Below are 22768 nucleotides of genomic sequence, written 5' to 3'. Positions count from 1 at the left end.
TATTGGTTCAATCTCTCATCTTCCCACATCTAATGTATTGTAATTCTGTTCTCAACGATATGCAAGTCACTCTGAATGATAAACTACAGCGTTGCCAAAATTATTGTCTACGTTCGTCTACTCTCTCCAACGCCATGATCATATCACCCCAGTCCACATTGCTAGTTCAACATTGAAGCTTCCCGATCAGAGGCTTTTTCGAATAGTCAAGCTTGTTAGAGATATCTTGAAATACGGTAATCCGAACTATTTTAAAGATGATTTCAAATTGTCTGTGAAGGTAGGAGGATAGTTTCTTCACATACTAGAACCGGAGAAAGTACTTTAAGGATACCCAATCATCGAACTACTATTTTCACAAAATCCTTCTTAGTCAGTGCCTGTCGTGCATGGAATACACTTCCTGTTTCTATCAGGTCTATCGAGAGCCGAGCGAGCTTCAACCTGACTTTAAAAAAACATATTTTGGAACAAATGACTGAAACTGTCCGGCCCTAGAACGATCACATGACAACCATCCCCCACCCATTCCACCAATATAAACCTTTAAACCATGTTATAGAACGAATTGTATAAATATATATTATATAAACTCATGTTATTCCAATTATCCACTGCATACTGCTGTATATTACTGAAATTTGATAACCCTGATCTACTTTCAGCCTACTTCATTTTATTAATCAATTATTTTATCTTATCTACCTATATAATTATTTTACTCTATCAATTTTCTGTTTTTTCTCTTCAATATTCATATTGATTAAAACTTTTACAATATTTCCATTAATAAATAAATCCTTAGTTTAAATAACTAAATTAACGTTTTGGTAGAGAGTTAGTGGGGAGGATATTTTTAATATTCTTCCCAAAGAATGGACATTGATATGTCCAAAGCTCCGCCAATTTATGTGCATAACAATATGATTATTATCTATAGTTATTATATTACAAATTGCTTTTTCATATCATATACAGTTCAATAGTTATTTTCTTAGTCTATATTATGTGAATTCATCTATAAATTTTGCTGTATTGTAAGCTATTGTATATAAGTGTATAAGCCAGTATATATTGTAATCTACATAAATAAAGTACTCAATCAATCAATCAATCAATCAATCTGTAAAAATTTCAGGAACTCCGCCACATCTATGCAAAGTTTGATTTTAGATTCCCCGATTATCTGCCTTCAGATACAATTTAAACAAAACATTTCTAGTGGAGCATAAAAATCTAAACAATTAATGTTCAGTAACATTTCCACCTAAAATTGAAAATAAGCTTGAAATTCGATAAAATGTTATTATCCAATTGCAAACTGTTGATTCTATTAAATCATTCACTATGAAGAGATAGTAGACCTTGTGTGTCACCAGCGTTATTGTCCTGTCACCAGCTGGCTCAGATCTTTGAATTAGTAGACTTGAGATGCGCGTGAACACTATCGTCAGGTGATCAATTTTCATAACGGCAAGAAAAGCTGTGTGAGTGCGCCACTCCAGTTTTTTGTATTTTGTGATAATTAGTCAGAGTATTACTATAATTATTATGTATTTATTTCACGTCGAGATTTCCCAAGGAATGCCTGTTCTTTGATCTGAATATTGGAAATCATGGAAAATTATTTATTTCTAGGAGCTTTCAATTTAACAATTATTCAAATAGTTATTAACAGTAGTAAAAAACCCTGTATTTTCAAACAAAACAATAATGTATCATTCATCATTCAATTTATAATTTTTCAGTAGAACAATGAAAATGTTTAAAAGTTATCATGAATGTAATAAATTAGTTAGGCTACTAAGAATCAGATAAAATTCCACCAGAAAATGAAAGTTCAAAATTCAAAAAATTACCGCTCAAACAAAACTATTGACTATCGCTTTGTATCGACCTCAATATTGTCAACCGCTCATTTCTTCGATAACTCATCTTCGACTTCGACACGATACAACTTGTTTGAATTTCGTCTGTTGGATTTGTTTTTGCCCTGATTCGAAGTTTTGGTTTGTGATTGTGATTGGGGGTTGCGTGTTTCCAAAGTGTTTATCATAACAAACACGCTATAGTTTACAGGTTTACACCCAGCTAAGTTTCATATCATCAGTAAGATTGTGGAACATCTATTTTTAACAAAACTTGAGGTGTGCTCATCACGATTCTACAAGAAGTTCGTTGTTTTCCACGAACAGTAGGCACGGTTTGAATTTAACAATTCCCACATTTAAAAGTTTTTGAACATTAGTTTAATTGGTGTAGTCAACAATGATAAGCGTAGTTGTGCTTGATTGAGGCTTAAGCTTCCACAGTGCTTTGTAAAGTTTTCCGAGTAAAATATAGGTTATAATTATTGTTGCTGCAGATTATACGCTCAGTAGTGCGGTTTCCAGTTCTAGTAGAGAGTGCAGTGCTATGCTGCTATCATAGATAGACATGTTTTAAAACTATAAAATACTTAAGTTTTTATCAATCTGCACCATGGGTTTGACAGAACACAGCGCTACAAAATTCTGCGATCTAAGCTAGATGATCTAGGTTACCGGCAACCTCTAGCTTTAGAATCTTCCGACCTTATCCACACCAAGGAGGAATTGGATCATTATAAAAGTCTCCATCTTCAAAATCAAGAGGTTTGTTTAGTAATGTAGCTTTAAAATATTGTAGAAGTAGCTGAGTCATATTATATTTGAATATTTGGCAATAATTAACTGATTGAAGCACATATTTTTGTGTGTTATCAAGTCCTACATTTCATGTATGATACACTTGATTTTGGCGTACAAACACCAGAGGTTTTAGTGTCCGGCTGGTGTCTCACTCAGGTCGCCAGTAAGGTTTACAAGAGCTTAAAAATGTGTAGAATAGGCCCACATTGGGACACCATGTGATACACCAGTGGTGTCCGTGTTTAAATCAACCTAGGACACCATCAAAACTCCATGAATGGTGGCCGGGCTGACCACTGGTGTCTCGCCTGGTGTCCGTGTTTAAATCACCAGTTAAAGTCCAGGAATAGTAGCCGGACTGACCACTGGTGACGGACATGGTGTCCTAATGTAACCAGACATTTTAAAACTTGCTCTTGTAAACCGTGCAATGAAAAAACAATGAATTTTGCCCGTTAACTTGCTTGAAAATTTGGTGTTCAAGCCTGGTATCCTAATGTTAACAGGCTTCAACCACTAGCTGTGTATCAGTTTAAACCAATGCACCTAGAATATATTCTAGGTAGGCTACCTTGGTTTAAACTGTCTCATAACCATATCTAACTGTCTCTGTCTAGATGACCCATATCAGGACTCCCTATATAGTATATAGAAGGTCCGGCCTGTAAAAGCGAGAAAATGTAGAAAAAATGGTACTGCAAAACTTTCCCCATTAAATCATATAATTTCCTATCTTGAATCTTATTTTTTTACTCCTTAAGTTAAAGTTCTTTGTAAGTTTTCAACTGTGTAATTCTGGAAATGCAATCCTCAACTCTATTAGCCTTTGGAAAAATGCACGTCATAAATTTGCATTGGCAGATAAACTCAGATTTTCCGTGATCAATAAATGCTCAGAAATTCTCCATTGCAAAATTTGACATGATTCTGGTATTCTTATCCTAGGTAGCGCACGACGAGATGGTCTCTGTCTGCTACTTGAAACAATGAAAATCAGGGGCTATCTCATTATGCGATACCTATTTTTTTTCTTATTTTATTTTGCTGAGGGTGTTGCCCACATGAGATTAAGGCTTGTGCGTGGTTAATGAGACGGACGATGGTGAGAGATAAATGGACCTAGGTTTATAGTTTAAGGTTTGTTTCAAACCATCGGGAAGCGATTTTTCAACTCATGAATCGAGTCAGAGGCTCAAGAGGCTCAGAGGCTCAAGTGGTCACCCAGGTTTTACGACGCTTCAACTATTTACTATTTAAAGAAAAAAACAATAGCTACTATTTAAAAAATATTTGACAAGTGTTTAGAAATTCGACTGTTTCATTGTCAATATTGTAGAACCGTTCCATAATTGAATAAAAACACAAATATGTTGTCAAATTCTACACTGATTGTCAGTGTAGAATTTGACAACATATTTGTGTTTTTATACAATCATGTGTTCAAAGTTCAGATTGACAGCCTAACTACTGTCTGTGTTTACCATTTGGAAGCATTATGGAATCTTGTGATTGAAAAGTTTGTTTTGGTGTTTTGTTTCCTTGCTTTTTATCAAACTATTTTCATTCATTTTAAAAATCTACATCTTAAAAATTGGTGAGTTAATCAATAGAGCTGACAAATTAATTATATTGACTTAGTTTGCAGTTGGGACATTTTAAAAATTTATAAGCTTGTAAAATTTGATTTTGTATAAATGATAAACAAATCGTTTATCTTGGTTATGTTCTGTTAAACACTTTTTCCTCCTAATAACGTATTTTGAAAAGTTTGTTTTGGTGTTTAGTTTTCTTGCTTTTTTATCAAAATATTTTCATTCATTTTAAAAATCTACATCTTGAAAATTGGTGAGTTAATCAATAGAGCAGACCAATTATATTGACTTAGTTTGTAGTTGGAATATTTTAAAAAATATGTTTAAGCTTGTAAAATTTGATTTATATAAATGATAAAGAAAAGAAATCTTTTATCTTTGTTATGTTCTGATGACACTTTATATTCTAATAACCTATTTTATTTATTTTTTCATCATCATTTTTACCTACATCTATATCCATAGCGTTTCCTTGTAATGTTGAAAATGTTTTCTTGACTGCTTTGTCACAAGTAGATCGCTTTGAAAATGGATTAATATTAAAGTCTTTAGGAGGAGACGATAAGCCGTCGGTCCCGTCTACCTAAAATGTAGTCGACATCTCTCATCATCATCCCTCTCACTCATTACCCACGCACAAGCCTAAGAGCTTATGTAGGCACCACCCTCAGTAATATTATTATTACTTTCACAAAATTTCAAAACTTTTTAACTAATGTGAAGGTGATAGAACATGGAGTCATAGTCTAATATTATCATGCTTTTATTTTTACAGAGATATGGCAACACCCGCTTAGGAATTGAACCTTTGAAACAAGAAAACGAAAAATTGGTACATGAGTGTAAGAGACTGCGGCAAGCTTTAAGCGAGGAGCAGGATGTCAACGAAAAACTTTTCAAAGGTTGGATCTCCTTTTAAATAAATTTAATTTCTATGGACTCACCATAGAGAAAAGATAGATATCCCATGGTATTGGGCTTTTATGTTGCAAATAATAATATTAGCTCAAGTCAATAGTCCTATACTCTGTACAAAATTACTTCTTACTTGGGATCGGCATGCGCAGCAGAGAAAGCATACAGCGGGAGGGATACAGATGCTAACTTTCTTTGCCTCAATAAAGATAAGACCCAGTTGTTAGATTTTGACTTTGGTTGTAAGACAGATATTAGTTATGTCAAATTTCTTGGCATCACATTGCAGAGTAATAAGAAATGGGAAAATCATATTTTTTCATTGAGTAAGAAAATATCTAGAGGCATTTTTATGTTATGTAGATTAAGAAATATTGTTAGCATTGATGTGTTGGTAGCTGTATATTATGCTTACATTCAGTCACACCTGTTGTATGGTATTTTGGCATGGGGGAGAGATACCAATATGAAGAAACCTTTTGTTGTACAAAAAAAGGGCCATAAGGATCATTTGTAAAGTAGATAGTAGAGCACATTGTCGACCTCTGTTTAAAAAGCTAAATATTATGACTGTTTATGCTTTGTATGTGTTTGAATGTCTGATGTATACCAGAAAAAATCTTTCCATCTTACCCATAAATAGTAATATTCACAATCATTTTACAAGACAAGCAGAAGCACTTGGATTATCACAGTGCAATTACCGTTTAACTTTGAAAAGTTTTGTTGAATTTGGAAAGAGGTTATTTAATAAACTGCCTGCTAATATTAAAGAATGTGATATTAATAGTTTTAAGTTTTCCGTTATAAAGATTCTAATCGACTGCTGTCCATATGGTTATGAGGATTTTTGGTGATGTCTGTGTATTTTCTTAACTGTGATATAACTGTTTTAAAAATGTTTATATATTATATAGAATTTGCTTATCTTTGTCTTCTTTTGTATATTACGATGTGACTGTGATGTCTATTAATGTTTATTGTTATATTTTAGAATTTTTTATTTAATTGTTGACTTTGTCTTGCATTTTTGTTAAAGTGTTCTGACAATAAATGAATCTTGAATCTTCAATCGTAATGTTGCCGTTTTAAAGCGGCCAGCGATCTCCAACTTCTAGTAACTGTTCATGTGTTTATACTACACATGCTACACATTTTGAAGCCTATTCTTTCTGTAGTTGACCGAGCGAAGTGAGGTCTAAGATTCAAGTCGACGGTTTGGCATTTCTCTTAATGTTTAAATGTTTATATGTTGCGCATTTACGGCGAAACGCGGTGATAGATTTTCATAAAATTTGACAGGTATGTTCCTTTTTCAATTGGGCGTCGACGTATATACAAGGTTTTTTAGAAATTTTGCATTTCAAGGATAATATAAAGGAAAAAGGAGCCTCCCTCATGCGCCAAAATTAGAGTAAAAATCAGACTATAGAATTATTCATCATAAATCAGCTGACAAGTGATTACACAGATGTGTGGAGAAGCCGTATTGCTGTATTTCCATAAGGTCTATAGTTTCAATCAGGTACTTGTGGATGAGAATACTGCGTGAGGTCTACTGTTCACAGAACTACTAGTATTAATAGATTAACAAATTTTGATTTTTTTGAATTAACTTTCAGATTTGAAACAGCGTATCCGTGCTCTAGAAAGCAACAATTCTGACTTGGAGTTTGTCTGCTCCCAACATTTAGAGAGAATAGATGAACTATCAATTAGCTGAAAAAGGACAGAAGATCTTGCTGCTAAAGGGTATCGGCAAGCCTACCTCCTCCTATAATAAGCTATCAGGTAAATATAGCATTAGTTTTGTCAATACTTTCTGGGATATTCCATGAAATTTTCAGAATTTGATCATTTTAGAACATTTTACAGCCATCAAAAATTTATTCAGTCTATGGTTGTTCAATAATTTCTGGGATATAACATTAAATGTATTGAATTTAATTGTGCACATGTTCTGAAATATATCAATAACCATTGAAGGTAACTTGAGACAGATTTTATTGAGCTTCACATGACATTTTGTTCGGCTATTAAGCCCGGTCCAAACGCTCAAATTTACCATCAGTCTTTTGCTCAAGCAAAAGACGGATCGTTTGGTTCAAAAAAAAGACGGATGTAAAATTGCGTCCACACGCATCCTTCTTATGTCGTCCGTTTTCCTATTTTCTGAGTATGAATTGTATAAGTTTGACATATATAAGGTAGATGAGTACTAATTATATCGTATTTTTTCGCTGATTCAACTGGATAATGCTATATTTAACAACATAATGACAAAAATATTATTGTTAATCGCTAAATGGCTTTGTTTACATGTCATATCTCGAGACACAGTGATTGTAAATGGATTGAAATTTTGTAGATAGTATTCGTATCAACAATATAGAACATCTTAATATATCATGATAGTAAATCATAATATCAACATCAAATTCTGAGAGTATCATGAGAATCAATAAAGAAGAAAAGAGTTAGATGGCGTTATGTACAATCGATAAAAAACTTATTTTCAAGTACTCGCGAGACATTTTATCAATTTGAGGGCGCTGAATCCCAATCTGAAATCACAATTTCTCTATCTCCATTTTTACGCGATTTAGGTTTTGGTGGATAGGCAGAAGACGGACGGTTTGATGGAAAAAGATTCCCGGCCGATACATTTCAAGTTTGACGACTTAAGCTTGAATACCCATCCGTTTCACCGTCCAGACGCAACGACTTACATGCTCCGACTTTTGCTTGAGCAAAAGACTGAAGCTAAACTTGAGCGTCCGGACCGGGCTTTATCATTCAACCAATGTTTATTGTGATATTTCATAAATTTGACTTCACATGACATTTTTCATTAGATTGGACCATTTTAGAACATACTGGTGCCATAAAAGAACTGACAAGAAAAGTCAATGGTTATTGATTTATTAAAATAACTTCTGGGATATTTCATGAATTGCATTGAATTCTTGCACATTCTTCAAATTATCTTCTCGATTATCAGTGTCTAAAGCACATTCCAACAGCGGATTCTTACGTCACAATATGTATCAATGTTACTCAAACTCCTCTTTCTTTAATTTCCTTCTAGTTTTCCCATAATTTTAGGGCTGGTTTCTGAGCTCGGGATTCAGCTAAGTTCTAGATTTTAAACAGCTGGAGTCAGAAAATTGGCTTTCCGAGACGGAGGCGTAGTCGTAGTTTCTATGATTATCTTCATTTTCTCATTGGCCCGTTCTGTGTACATGGAATGTGGTAAATTTTCCGATTCACAATTTACAAAGTAAAAAGTTCCGCGTCCCATGGGAGAATTTTGACAGATTCTGTACCAGAAACCAGTTCCAGTTCCAAGTTCCTGCCCCACAGTCAAAGCGTGCTAAATTATCCGGCCTGGTACAGTTCCAACTATCTGAGCTCTCATTGGTCGATGATTGTAGTCTGCTTGCTTCTCTGCGTATGGGCTGATAGTTTGTTTGTTTACCATAGCATAGCCATAGAATACATAACCAACAAAATTATGTTTGATAACCATTCGTTAAATGAATTTTTCTCTATAGAAAATTTGAGAGTAATGGAATGAAAGAGATGCACACTTTTCTAGACGGTAAGTTTGTAAAACAGCCTTTCTTCATTCACGCAGCTAGTAAACGACACATATTGGTGTAAATCAACTTTATAAGTGCGCGCCAAAAGCTTGAACCAACGATTTTGAAATGGCGTTCCATGGGAACATTTTGCACTAGTCACGTGATGGAACAATTTACGATTGGAACTGGAACAATTTACTGTACACAGAACGTACACATTTCTTATTAGAAACGTTTTTCCTTGACGAAATGAAACATTCCTAAAAAGCTGCGTTACACTATTTTCTCTTTATTTTATTTTGTGTCCAATTTTCTAGTTTTTCAAAATTCAATTTAAACGTGGACTGCAACTTCGCCCCGTTTCGGAAAGCCAATTTTCTGACTCCAGCTGTTTAAAGTCTACAACTTGGCTAAATCCCGAGCTCGGAAACCGGCCCTTAATGACGTAATACATACTAAGAAACCTGCATCACGAGGTCTCTCATGTCACAATAATTATATTTATCAAAGTTACTCCTTTTTCTATAATTTGCTCCAGTTCTCACAAATTATTCTATGTTTTTCTCTTGATTTCAGTGCCAAAAACACATCCCAAGAAACCTGCATCAGGTGTCAGACAGGAAAGACGATCTCCCGTCAAGTCGACATCCACTGTGACGTCATTGACCCATCATCCTGGTAGTATTGTGACGTCATTGACGCATCATCCTACATCCATTGTGACGTCATTATCGCATCAGCCTACCTCAGGTGTGACGTCAGTGGCTGATGTCTGTAACGCGTCCAAGAAGAAGATCGACTCACTGCTCAAAGAGTTGGTCACTTTGAAACAGGAGAAGCTCGGATATCTGGAGGAAATCGCTGCTGTACAGAGTAGGGTGAGTTTCATCATAATATAGCATTGTCGTTGTATTGTCGGTCCTGGCTGTAGTATGACAGTCGTAAGGCCCATTGACGGCTCAAATCATGTATTCAGACAAGGTGGAACTTCCGTTAGGAGCTCCCCTTAGGAACTACTCGTTAGGATCAATAAAAACTATACGAATATTATATAGCATTATAAGATAATATCCTATGGTTTGTAGAATTCATTCAAAGTTTGGAAGTTTTGTATCAAATCCTGGTGTTGTGTATCAAGTCGATACTGTATCATATTATGTTGATTGTCGTAGTATAGAGAAAAAATAGCATTAAGATATTCCATGATTTGTAGGAATCATTCAACGTTTGGAAGTATTGCATCAAATTCTGGTGTTTTGTATCAAGTTGAGGTGATACTGTATCATATTGTGTTGATACTGTATCACAGCTGTAGTGAAAGAGAGAAGATAGCATTAGAAGATATCCCCTGGTATGTAGAATTCTTTCAAAGTATTGAAGTTTTGTATCAAATTCTGGTGCTGTGTATCAAGTTGAGGTGATATTGCATCATATTGTGTGGATACTGTATCATAGTTTTGTAGTATAGAGAGAAGATAGCATTAGAAGATATCCCCTGGTATGTAGAATTCTTTCAAAGTATTGAAGTTTTGTATCAAATTCTGGTGCTGTGTATCAAGTTGAGGTGATATTGCATCATATTGTGTGGATACTGTATCATAGTTTTGTAGTATTGAGAGAAGATAGCATTAGAAGATATCCCCTGGTATGTAGAATTCTTTCAAAGTATTGAAGTTTTGTATCAAATTCTGGTGCTGTGTATCAAGTTGAGGTGATACTGTATCATATTGTGTTGGTACTACCGTTGTATTGTATTGGTTGGAACTACCGTTAGGAAATCCCCACCAATAAAAGCTATACGAATACTATTATTATTATATATAGAATTACAAGATCTCCGATGGTTTGTAAAATTCATTCAACGTTTGGAAGTTTTGCATCAAATTCTGGTGTTGTGTATCAAGTTGAGGTGATACTGTATCATATTGTGTTGATACTGTATCACAGCTGTAGTGTCGAGAGAAGATAGCATTAGAAGATATCCCCTGGTTTGTAGAATTAATTCAAAGTTTGGAAGTTTTGTATCAAACTTTAGCCGATATTTTGTTAACTCAATGGGATTACTGTCGACTATTGTTTTTGGCCATTGAAGAACAATTAACCAGGTATGGGTAAAGTAAATGAACTATATTCCAAATTAGGTTCTTAATAAGGATGTAGCTGCTTAATAATGATGGGCGAATGTAGCTGTTGAAGGCAGTGGCAAGGAAGAGAATCGGCAGCGCTGTTCTCCTGTCTTTCTCCTCTGCAACTACAGAGTGTCTGATAAGTCACTTCCTATTTTTATACAGCTATAATTTCTTTATCTATGAACCAATTTTTTTAGAACTACTTTTGTTATAGCACTTCTTGAGGTTGTGTTTAACACCAATTTCAATTTGTTTCAGTTTAGAAATGCCCCCTCTCTTGACTGTGGAAGAACGAGCCAAAATAGCAGCTCGTTATGAGGTGTGGGGATCTGTGGTGCAAGTACAAAGATGGTGGAGGGCTGAACGAAGGATCCATGCAACACTGGATGCAAAAACATTGAGATCTTTCTCAAGAATCGTTGCAACTGAGTAATGTGAAAGACCACTTTCACGAGATCATTGACGCAGTGATTTCTTAGGGCTCCTCATGAACTTTTCACGACCTCTGTCAACATTCTCTGCTGTCCTTGACGTTGATGGTCTTCCTGATCGCCTTGCATCTTCAACACTCCCTGTTGTTAGTAATTTGGAATGGCAATTTTTAACAGTTTTTCCATCCAGTGTTGCTTGGATCCCTCGTTCAGCCCTCCACCACCTTTGTACTCTCACCACAGATCCCCAGACCTCATAACGAGCTGCTATTTCGGCTCGTTCTTTCACAGTCAAGAGAGGGGGAATTTTTAAACTGAAAAAAATGATAATTCCTGTTAAAGACAACCTCAATGTGTGCTCTATCTAACAAATGTAGTTCTAACAATATTGGTTTATGAATACAGAAATTATAGCTGTATAAGAATAGGGTGTGTCATATGAGACACTCTGTATAACGTGTAAATCATTATTGTATTTTTTCAATTAGTATTAATACCTTCATTGTAATACATTCATTACCTACATTAATCTTGAATATTTCTTGAGTAATATTGTTGTTTTGTTTCCCCAGGTGGCAGCCAGAAACCAAGAGATCGAGCGTTTGCAACATATGTTAGAGTTGGCCCATAACACAGCTGGGAAATGCCTGCTCAATTGCTGTAAGGAACGCTGCTGTTGTAATGCCAATGCTAATTCAGCTGGAAATAGGTCCTCGTATTTGGAGACACAGCTGAGAGAACAGTTAACAGGTAATGATTTACACCCGGTTTCAAGACCGTTAACTTTTAACCGTGATTAAATGCCACAAGAACCAATCAAACAAGCCTTCTTCTCAGAAACATCTTCTCTGATTGGTTTTCGTGGTTTAAATTCAACAGGCTTCTGTGCAACAGTGCTCAAAACTATGAATTGAACCAATTTACTATAGTGAGGTCCACGTTATAATGGCAGTGTTTCGGATGGACACGTTAAGCCGTTGGTCCCGGCTGCCTAAAAAGCAGTCGTTAGGTCATGTCAGAGGCCCTGAAATTGATCACTTGCGACCTGAAAACTCTGACACCAGACCTGAGCCAGCCAGGTCACTTGATATTTTGCAATAATGGATTTTCACAAATAAGATGAAATATTTTGTTAATTAATTATTAATTCTGCATTGTTAAAAGAGGATTTGGCAACAGAAAAAAGTGAGAAAGAGATAGCGCTATCCGCTTTGTCGAATGATAGACAAGAATAGCAATACCATTGCTAATCAAACACTGCCATCAAAACGTGGACCTCACTATAGTTTTTTTCTAATATAGCTTTGACGGGATTTCAATCTCCGTTGTTGCTTTATGTGATTGTGCAATGGCGACGTGAATCATTTTTTCTCGAGGGTGATGCCCACTTGAGCTCTAGCCTTGTGCGTAGATAATGGGGTGGATAATAATGAGAGAAGAATTTATTGACCTACAGTTTTAGATGGGCTCCAAACCGCCGGGAGCGATTTTATAACTCATGTTTCATAATAATATGTGCATTATTTCTATTCTAGGAGAAGCTAGATTGCAAAATACTTGAATTAAATAGGTGTGATATGGTATAAGATATTTCTGTATATCAGATTTGTTTTTCACACAATCAATCATACTGTTATTGAAGGAAAAATAATTGACCGAACGAAGTGAGGTCTAAGATTCAAGTCGACGGTTTGGCATTTCTCTTAATGTTCAAATGTTTGAATGTTTATATGTTGCGCATTTACGGCGAAACGCGGTGATAGATTTTTATGAAATTTGACAGGTATGTTCCTTTTTTAATTGCGCGTCGACGTATATACAAGGTTTTTGGAAAATTTGCATTTCAAGGATAATATAAAAGGAAAAAGGAGCCTCCTTCATAAGCCAATATTAGAATTATTATTCATCATAAATCAGCTGACAAGTGATTACACAGATGTGTGGAGAAGCCAGTCAGTCTGTTACTGTATTTCCATAAGGTCTATAGTTCAATCACGTACTAGTGTACTAGTAGTTCTGTGAACAGTAGACTTCACGCAGTATTCTCATCCACAAGTACCTGACTGAAACTAGACCTTATGGAAATGAAATACAGCAATAGACTGGCTTCTCCACATATCTGTGTAATCACTTGTCAGCTGATTTATGATGAATAATTCTATAGTTTGATTTTTACTCTACTATTGATTTACTATAAAGGAGGCTTCTTTTTCCTTTTATATTATCCTTGAAATGAAAAATTTCCAAAAACCCTATATATACGTCGACGCGCAATTAAAAAAGGAACATACCTGTCAAATTTCATAAAAATCTATTACCGCGTTTCGCCGTAAATGGGCAACATATAATCATTTTTAACATTTAAACATTAAGAGAAATGCCAAACCGTCGACTTGAATTTTAGACCACACTTCGCTCGGTCAATTAGTATCTCACTCCTAATTTTGTTATTTTAGAATGCCAAGAACTGCAGCATGAGGCAATGTGCAGAGCCGTGAAGCTTGCCGAGAGGAATGCTCAGCTTGAAGAACAGCTGATTAATCGCAGAAGTGCAGGAGGAACAAATTGCAAATGTGCCACGGATGACCAGAATACAGTACGCAAGCTGCAGGTAAATTCAAATTGTTTGTTCAAATTTTAAACGAAATGTTAACTATTCGAAAATGACCAGAATACAGTAAGCAAGCTACAGGTGAATTAAAATTGTTTGTTCAAATTTTAAACGGATTGTAACCTGTTCGAAAATGACGTCTTACTTTCGTTCAAACGGCCGAGAAAGAATACCATTGATTCTTATGGGGGTGTTCACAGGCTTTCATTCTGACAATGCTTGAATACTCCCATAAGAACCAACAGTATTCTTTCTTGGTCGTCGGCCCTGTTTGCATCAACGACTTCATTATGCATTTATCTAAACAAACAATTACAATATTATCACTTTATACTTCATATTATTACTTGAGAATATCTTCTGATGTTACCTTCAAATCAAGATGAAATGATCGTGCGTGAACACGGTCTTCTTTTTCAAATATTTATGTTTCACGAGCACGTGTTACCCGTGCTCCGCAAGGGTTTGTTGAAAGCACAATATATAGATTAGTAGTGGGGTTTTGAGAGAGCTGCCTATCCAATAGAAATCGAGGGGTGTGGCCTCCCCCTCCACCCCCCCAGCCCCAGTCGGCCATTTTGGCCCCGCCCCCAGCCAAAAGGAATCAAGGGGCGTGGCCACGCCCCCATCCACCCCCCCTGCCCTAGTCAGCCATTTTGGTACCGCCCCCTCCACCCCCCCTGCCCTAGTCAGCCATTTTGCTCCACCCCCCCAGCCCCAGTCGGCCATTTTGTCCCCGCCCCCAGCCAATAGGAAGCAAGGGGCATGTTCAAAATGGCGTCCCCCTTCCCTAGTGCCCCCACCACCCCAACCAATAGGAAGAGGCCATTGTAGCAGGTGTCCATCTCCCCTACCCAGCATGGGTGTGTTCAAAATGGCGTCCCCCTTCCCTAGTGCCCCCACCACCCCAACCAATAGGAAGTGTAGCAGGTGTCCATCTCCCCAACGGTTCCCCAGCGGCGGCGGCCATCTTTGTTGTAGCAGGTGTTAACTGACTGCCCCAGTTAACACCTGCTTAATTTGCATATTAAAAATATCCCCACATTTAAAATCTTTAAAATCTTTAAACTCTCAAACTACACTACTAGCGCTAAACTCTCAAACCACACTACTAGCGTTTGGTACAAATTAAACTATGTTCCTTGTTTTCCTCCACCACAGGAAGAATGAAAAAAATTACATTTCATATTTGTTTGTATGAGATGTCATTTTCCCCACACTATGCTGTAAAAGGAATGGTGGCGCTTTTTTTAATGTGCTTTCCCCATATTGAGAAAACTCTAATTGAATGTTGCTATAATAGGATGTAGAATAGATCGGGCTAATCTACATACTACTATAGTTATTCATTACAAAGTGTTAATCAACATTAGGCCTATTGCACAACAATATGTTCCTTTTTTCCTCCACCACAGGAAGAATGAAAAAAATTACATTTCATATTTGTTCACGTATGAGATGTCATTTTCCCCACACTATGCTGTAAAAGGAATGGTGGCGCTTTTTTTAATGTGCTTTCCCCATATTGAGAAAACTCTAATTGAATGTTGCTATAATAGGTTGTAGAATAGATCGGGCTAATCTATTCTACATACTACTATAGTTATTCATTACAAAGTGTTAATCAACATTAGGCCTATTGCACAACAATATGTTCCTTTTTTCCACCACCACAGGAAGAATGAAAAAAATTACATTTCATGAGAATTGTTATTTTTCCCACACTATGCTGTAAAAGGAATGGTGGCGCTTTTTTTAATGTGCTATCCCCATATTGAGAAAACTCTAATTGAATGTCACTCAGTTATTCAATACAAAGTATTAATCAACATTAGGCCTATTGCACAATCAATGATGGGAATGGGTTTTTTTTTTTTTTTATTTTTTATTTTTTTATATATTCCTTTCTTCTTCTAGAAGAACAAGAGGCGATTTACCTTCTCGTTGTACACACTTCAGATAGAGTTTTTGTTTGTTGAAATCCTCAAGTGTTTGAAGATTCAATACACTCAGAAATTTCTCAGGTAAGTAAACTTCGCAATAATAGTCACCATTGCTGTCATGATCGTATAACCTCATTATGATTCGCTGACCCTGTTGTGTTCTCACTAATCTAGCGTGTACAACACGGTACCACGAATCATGGTCAAGATCTTTGAGTGAGACCGTTGGATATTCAGTTTTCGAAATATAATTGAATGACTTCATACTAAAAAGTCTATCATTTCCAGTGTTGCTTCTATGGTGTTCCATAATAATAATAATAATAATAATAATAATAAAAAGCTTACCGCGATCGTGTGCAAGAATAACAAAGCAGCTATATGCTTGCGTTGGTTGTCGGTTGAAGACTGAGCAAACCTGTTAAGCCGTCAGCCCCCCACAACCGTTTCCTGTCGACTCCTTCCACATTCCTTCTGTTGACTCGTTCTCCCCTCCGCCTCCTCCTCACACCTTTCCTTCTGTTGACTTCCCGCCATTCACCTTCTTCTTCTTCTTCTTTACATGTAGCCGCATTCCTTTCTTCTCACCTCTTCTTTACAGCAGCTAGTCGCTTCTTCTTCTTCTTCTTCTTCTTTACATGTAGGCGCATTCCTACACACCTCTTCTTTACAGCTAGTCGCCGTATCTTCTTCTTCTCCTCCTCTGTTCACCTCTAGCGATCTTAAAATTTCTTCTTCAATTCTTATTAGCTTGTTTACATTCAAACTAAAGGGTCTCTAATAAGCTAAGTAATCACTGATATCGTTAATATTAACTGTATTTAGAAATATTGCTTTCAATTGTCTAGCAATAGTACTGTTTTTTGTCTCTATTGCTTTTTGACACAAATCATACCATTCAATGTAGTTTTGTAATTTAATTTCTAAACATTCTGGCGCATAAGACCAAGTTTGCGGATTCATTATAGCTCTTCAATCTGCTGCTGCTGCTAGCGAAGGTACACTAAATGAGTGGTACTAGAACAGTGAAATTTATTGCTTTTTGCTTCTCCCTTCCACCGCTACAGGTCAGACTGCATACTCTCGCTTTATGCGAAATCAAATCAAATCCACAATAAACACATAGTATGCTTTCCCCATCAAAATAAAAACCTTGTCGGGCATAGTTGCGTTTTCGTTGTTTAGTTAACAGCTTACAATGTTTCATACTTTCCATTCTATTATTTTCGCATGTATAATCAATATCAGCAGCAGCATTACGATTCAATGAACTCATATTTTTTGCTTGTTACACATCAAGATTGTCAAATAATGATACGCACTGAACAACGCACACCGGCCATTGGACGATTTGTTATGAATTTTGCATACACTAAAACACCAAGAATTTTCAAACATTGTATAGTCTGGTTTTTGAATATCCTCCGGCATAGTAAGCACATTGTTGTGTAACCTTTTTAAAAACTGTGTTTTTTCTCTTCCCTTTGTATAGATTGTGGTATAATTTTGCAAATATGAAGCAAGCAGCGCGTCAGTGTAAATTAAGTCGCCTTGGTCCCATCTAATTTTATGATAGTTATGTTCAAGCCAGCTGACATCACGGTACATTTTTCTACTCAGTAATGTTTTCGGAAATGGTGATTTAAAGTGTAGCACAACATGACGTAGTTTGTAATCGATTATGGCTACCTCTTTAATAATGATAAAATTATCATCACTTTTGAAAAAATGAAACTCGACTACAGCAAAATCAATGTCATCATTTTTCCTGTCGCATTCTTCTTTACTCTTCTCCTCCTCCTCCTTAATTCTTGCTGCCTCCTTCTCCAATTCTTCTTCTTCTTCTTTATCCAAGTCGCATTGTATGCCAAAGTCTCGAAATTTTGTTGATACTTGCTCATCATCGTCCATTTTCTGTTGTCCGTCGGTGCATGCACACATTCTATGTACAAATGCATCAAATTTTGCTTTTGTCAATGATGACAATGATGATGATAATGATGACGATGACGACGACGACGACTGAGGAATGTTATTATTCAAGCTATTAGAACACATTACAACTGAACACTGTATTGTTCATACACGCACTTTTATATAGCCCCCTCCTCCTTCTTTGTCATGCATAGCTCGCTCTTGCGTCAAATTACTGTACTTCACGAACTAATGCGCTCAATGGTTTGTATTCTACTAATGTGTCACTTATCAAAATACAATATGCAGTCGTTAAATTTGGCACATTTTCTGTAAACTCCATTTCCAATCGAATGTCTGTTGACGATGTTAAATGATCAGCTTGATGTGAACAATCTAGTACAATTATTGGACAGCAATCAGTAAAAGTTTTATAATCTACAACTGTACCATAATCAGTATGAAGTCCTAAATTATAATAGCTGGGCGCAAATTCAATAAACATTTTGTACAAAAGTTGTTTGTTTCCATTTATACGATCATACGGCAGATATTCACTATTCAGGAAAAGTTTAACATCGTGCAATTTGCACATATCAAATTTCGACATTGACTTTCCCATTACATTTTTCCTGTTTGTCTGAAATGCTAATATTACAAATCGCGGTGTATCAGCTTTTGAAGCCGTCTTTATAGTCCAAATCGTGCTAACACTGTTCGGCAGCTGAGGATATTCGTGGATATCCCATTTTCTGAATGCAATTTTCAATGGCCTATCCTGATCGACAATTTTCAGAAATTTCAATCTTAAATGATCATCTACATGAATATAGGGCACTTTCCAAAGCAATTTTGTTATTTCCAATGACATTGATGTTGCTTGCGGCGACTGAATACAATTAATATCTGTTGCGGATCTCAAAAGCACAAGCTCTTGTCTCATATTCAAAATTACATGTTGAAAATCTTCGAAAAATGGCAGAAGTAATTTTAACGGTACGCAATAAGCAAAAGTATTATTAGTTAGTGTTGATGCACTATCAGTGAAACCTGCTAAATCATATGTATTTTTATCGTTTAGTTGTTTCACTAAATATGATTTAATAGTAGAAGTAATACCTACTAGTCGACTCTTTGCAACGACTGTACCTGCCAACTCAAATCGTATCTCATCAAACATATGTGCTACTGCATTTGAACTGAGCGTATATGCAGCCTCTGCCGGCGGATCATCAGGTTTGTCTTTTGCCGGCGCTTTTGTACATGTAATTTTCCCCTCAACAATAAGAAAAGATTTTGCAACTAATGAAATAAGGTCATGAGACGATTTCGACAAACGTATTTCATCATTGTTATTAAATTTCAAATCACCATACGGCGCATGCGTATGATAATCAAATTTTGTTATATCTGAATAATAGTGTATGTCTTGTTCAACATTTAGTATGTCACTAATTGCTGCCGCGTGTTTTGACGACATATTTCCAATTCACTTTAAAACCAAGCTTTTCTAAAAACCTTGCTCGATTATGTGTTATCAGTTTCACGGACTGATAAGTACTAACCGGTTGCTGCATGCTAAAAGCAGACCTACCGCCACCACCACTCCGCACCCTCCTTGCGCCTAGGTTGTTATACACAACAAAACCCATTCTGTAGCGCTTCTCTCGCTTGTGTTGTTTGCGTGACTAATGCTCACATCATTCTAACATGATCCATCACCGCCTCTCTCTCTCTATTCCTTCTTTCTAATGTGTACTCTTATTGTTATACTATCGCCGCGGAAATCAACTAGTTTACCATTCTGATCAACTACTTGAATTACAATAGATTGAATTCTGTGCGTGTTTAATGGAAAGTAAATAATTGGCGATGGTGATTCATTTATTAGAAAACCAGGTGCAACCTTTGGTAGGAATTCGAAAATTGTATGAACCTCTTGTCCATTTCGATAACTGCCGCATGCAATATTACAAGTAACCTGGAACGATGTTATATTTGTAATGGATACTAAACGTTTAGAATAATGCCATTTATTTGCTGCAAGAATTTCTCTATCAAAACCGAGTATATCGGCTAGTGATGTGTTCATTGTTAAATCAACATCTTTATCCGCTTTCAATTCACATAGCATTGTCGTATTATTTCCTTGTATAATTAGATTTGAACTATCAACGTTCAATTTTCTCTTTATTTCATTTATTATACGATCAATTTCGTAGGAGCCTGTATCCAAATCAATCAAGCTATCACCATACTTAAAAGATGAGTTGACATTTTTAATTATATTCGGTACACTATTGTATGTCCATAAATTAATCAAACCAATTTCATATTGATAGCGTGCGTCTAGCTCTAGTACAGTGGGAAGTACTTCAATTAAACAACTGCTGTCTTTGTCTTTAGATGATAATGTTATTACAACCATTGCTAAAGTTTTACCACCACCTTCTTTCATACACATCTACAAGTGAACTGTCTGCTATAACGCATCTGCAAGAAATAAAAGACAAAAATGACCGCATACATTACTATTTAGTGTTTGTAATTGATCATAATTGAAATAAATTTCAACATTTGGTTGTTGTTTGAAATAGTTTATCAATTGTATGGGCGGCTGTAAATTACCAATTGGATCGAAATAATATACTTTTTGTGCATGTTTTTTGTATGCCACCCAGTGTGTACCACTGTTCATGATCGAGTCTAAATTTATGATCGATTTTTCATTTAAATTAATTTCTTTTTGGCAATGTATCAATCATATAAATACCACGCAATTTAATATCTAAAATATCAGCCCAATCTTGTAGATCATAATTTGACAGTGGTCCTTGTATATTAATCTTCATTTTCTCACTTTCTTTGACGCTCTCCTCTTCTTCTTTGTTGTTGTTCTTCTTTGTGAAGGTGTTTCAATGATTCTACCGCCTTTATACAAGGGTGCATATGGTCTTAAATAAAAACCTTGACCAGCTATGTGCTTACTTAAATGTTTAATTGCTTTTTGTCGTAAATGTGCACTTCTTTGTTCTTGTAGTGATGAATTATTTTTCCAACCTTCTCTTCTATTATTCCGCCACCGCCGCCGCCCCCGTTGTACTCTACCCCCGCCAAAGGCAGCTTTAGCTTTGATCAAATTTGTAACTAAGTATGCGGCTGCTTTTTCAGTTAAACCTGTGTTTTGATTTTTAAAAACAGACCATGCTTTATCAGCCAAACGACGATCGGCCACATTTCGCGACAAATTATCACTATTCTTCGCGTACGCTATATCATGCTCTTTACATGCTTCATCCAGACTATTTATTCCTTTATCCCCCCTCCTTAATCTTTTATCTAATTTGGTGCCGGGTCCGCAAAAGCGGTAGGAGGGGATATGCAACTCTAGGGGTAATGTATCGACAATTTTATTAAGGGCGGTTGATGCAAATCCGCTAAGTTTCGATAAAATACCAGTACCAATTTTACGTCGCACTCGTCGACGACAAGTCTTTTTTGCTACCATCCTTTCAATAGCAATGTTGAAACCTGACTAAATAGAAATTAGTAGTTAATCCCCTTAAGACCTGCTGTCGGCTCCGGCTCACTATCAAAAATATTACAAAGTTGTAATGTTGTTATTAGTAGAAAATTCGAAATACTATCACCAGACGATGGGTTTATGTTTATACAACTGTTCAATGCTGTATAATTGTTAAAAAAATTACAAATAACCTTACGTTGATCATTCATATAAGCATACCATTTGTCTAGTCCATCATCAAATAATTTCGATGTTTTATAATTCATTGAGATTGAACACATAGTTTTATATAAGATAATATATGTGCTTTATTATAAGCTTTTACGCTTAAATTGGCAGTACTGCTGCTGCTGCTGCTGTCTTTTACAGTTGGTTTAATGATGAAAAATTTAACACATTTTCAACTCTAATATTGTGCAATGTACAAGTACTCAGTGTATAGTATAAGAGTAATATCATACTAATTGTGTATATTATGAATGTAACAAATAGTATGATTATTTTCATTTCTTGTCCTATTGACTTGACTCCCATCGTGTCTGCCGGCAAACTAAGTTTGCAGTGTCATGCAACTGAACGCATGATGCATGTGTGCAGCTATGCATGACCAGACATGTCTGAACATGTCCATGAGTCATTAACCTTTGACTATAAATAGTCATGCAGAACAATGTTTGTACATCAGTTGTGCACAGTTGTTGATCACACAAGGTAAGTTAAATGAAGTGCAATAATCAACATATATATATATAATTTATTATATTGAACAAGAAGAAAAAGAAACCTAATCCTTTAATTCAAATTGCCACAATTAAAAAAAAAAAAAAAAAAAAAAAAATTTAAATTTTAAATATTATTAATTTAAAAATGTTCCTCTGATCAGCTGAATCTACGGCCGCTGCCGCGACCGTCGATTCAGCCTTATATCAGAGGAACGACCTTCGCTGTGTACAACCTGCATTATTAAATTGTGGCAACCTGAATTAAATGACTGTACATTCGCACGCGTAATCTTAGCAGTAAATCTATGCGGCATGAATGTTTCAATTTCGGCATCTTCGTTGCCCCGACGTCCTACATTTGCTACCCTAATGATAACAGCATCCTTGTTGAAGGAGCGCACAACACGCGCACCTAAAACAGGATACTGAAATGCATCGGATAAATGTTTTAACGCAATTGTACGACATCGGGATGGGTCTGAAAATCTTATCAGCCCATCGAAATCGAATTCATGACGCATAGAGTTAGATCCTAAGATTGCACGTGGACGACTATAAGGATGAGCTTGCTGGTGTGATGTGAAGGCGGGGGGATTGTGGTGGTGGCGGCGGCGGGGGGTATCCGTGATGTGACGGTGAAGGCGGGTGAGATTCTTGTTGTTGTGGGGGGTATCCGGACTTGTGATGTGACGGCGGGGGAGATTCTTGTTGTGGGGGGTATCCGTTGGTGTG

At 36.1% G+C, this 22768-nt stretch overlaps 1 protein-coding gene across 1 annotated transcript in view; it reads left to right on the top strand.

Annotated features, from left to right (window-relative positions):
• Positions 1 to 1992: 1992 nt before the first annotated feature.
• The window catches only part of LOC120355220 (fibrinogen- and Ig-binding protein-like), a 26348-nt gene continuing 5572 nt past the window's right edge, over positions 1993 to 22768 (top strand). Inside the window, exons 1-6 of the mRNA XM_039443552.1 lie at positions 1993 to 2633; positions 5037 to 5163; positions 6799 to 6967; positions 9337 to 9638; positions 11893 to 12070; positions 13777 to 13931. Of these exons, the coding sequence (XP_039299486.1) occupies positions 6880 to 6967; positions 9337 to 9638; positions 11893 to 12070; positions 13777 to 13931 (723 nt within the window). The 5' untranslated portion in view covers positions 1993 to 2633; positions 5037 to 5163; positions 6799 to 6879. The remainder of the gene's footprint in view (positions 2634 to 5036; positions 5164 to 6798; positions 6968 to 9336; positions 9639 to 11892; positions 12071 to 13776; positions 13932 to 22768) is intronic.

Source organism: Nilaparvata lugens, chromosome Y, assembly GCF_014356525.2.
Source record: "Nilaparvata lugens isolate BPH chromosome Y, ASM1435652v1, whole genome shotgun sequence".
NCBI classification, from domain to species: Eukaryota; Metazoa; Arthropoda; class Insecta; order Hemiptera; family Delphacidae; genus Nilaparvata; species Nilaparvata lugens.
The sequence above is the reverse complement of the archived record's forward strand: the minus strand, read 5'-3'. Positions and strand labels throughout refer to the sequence as shown.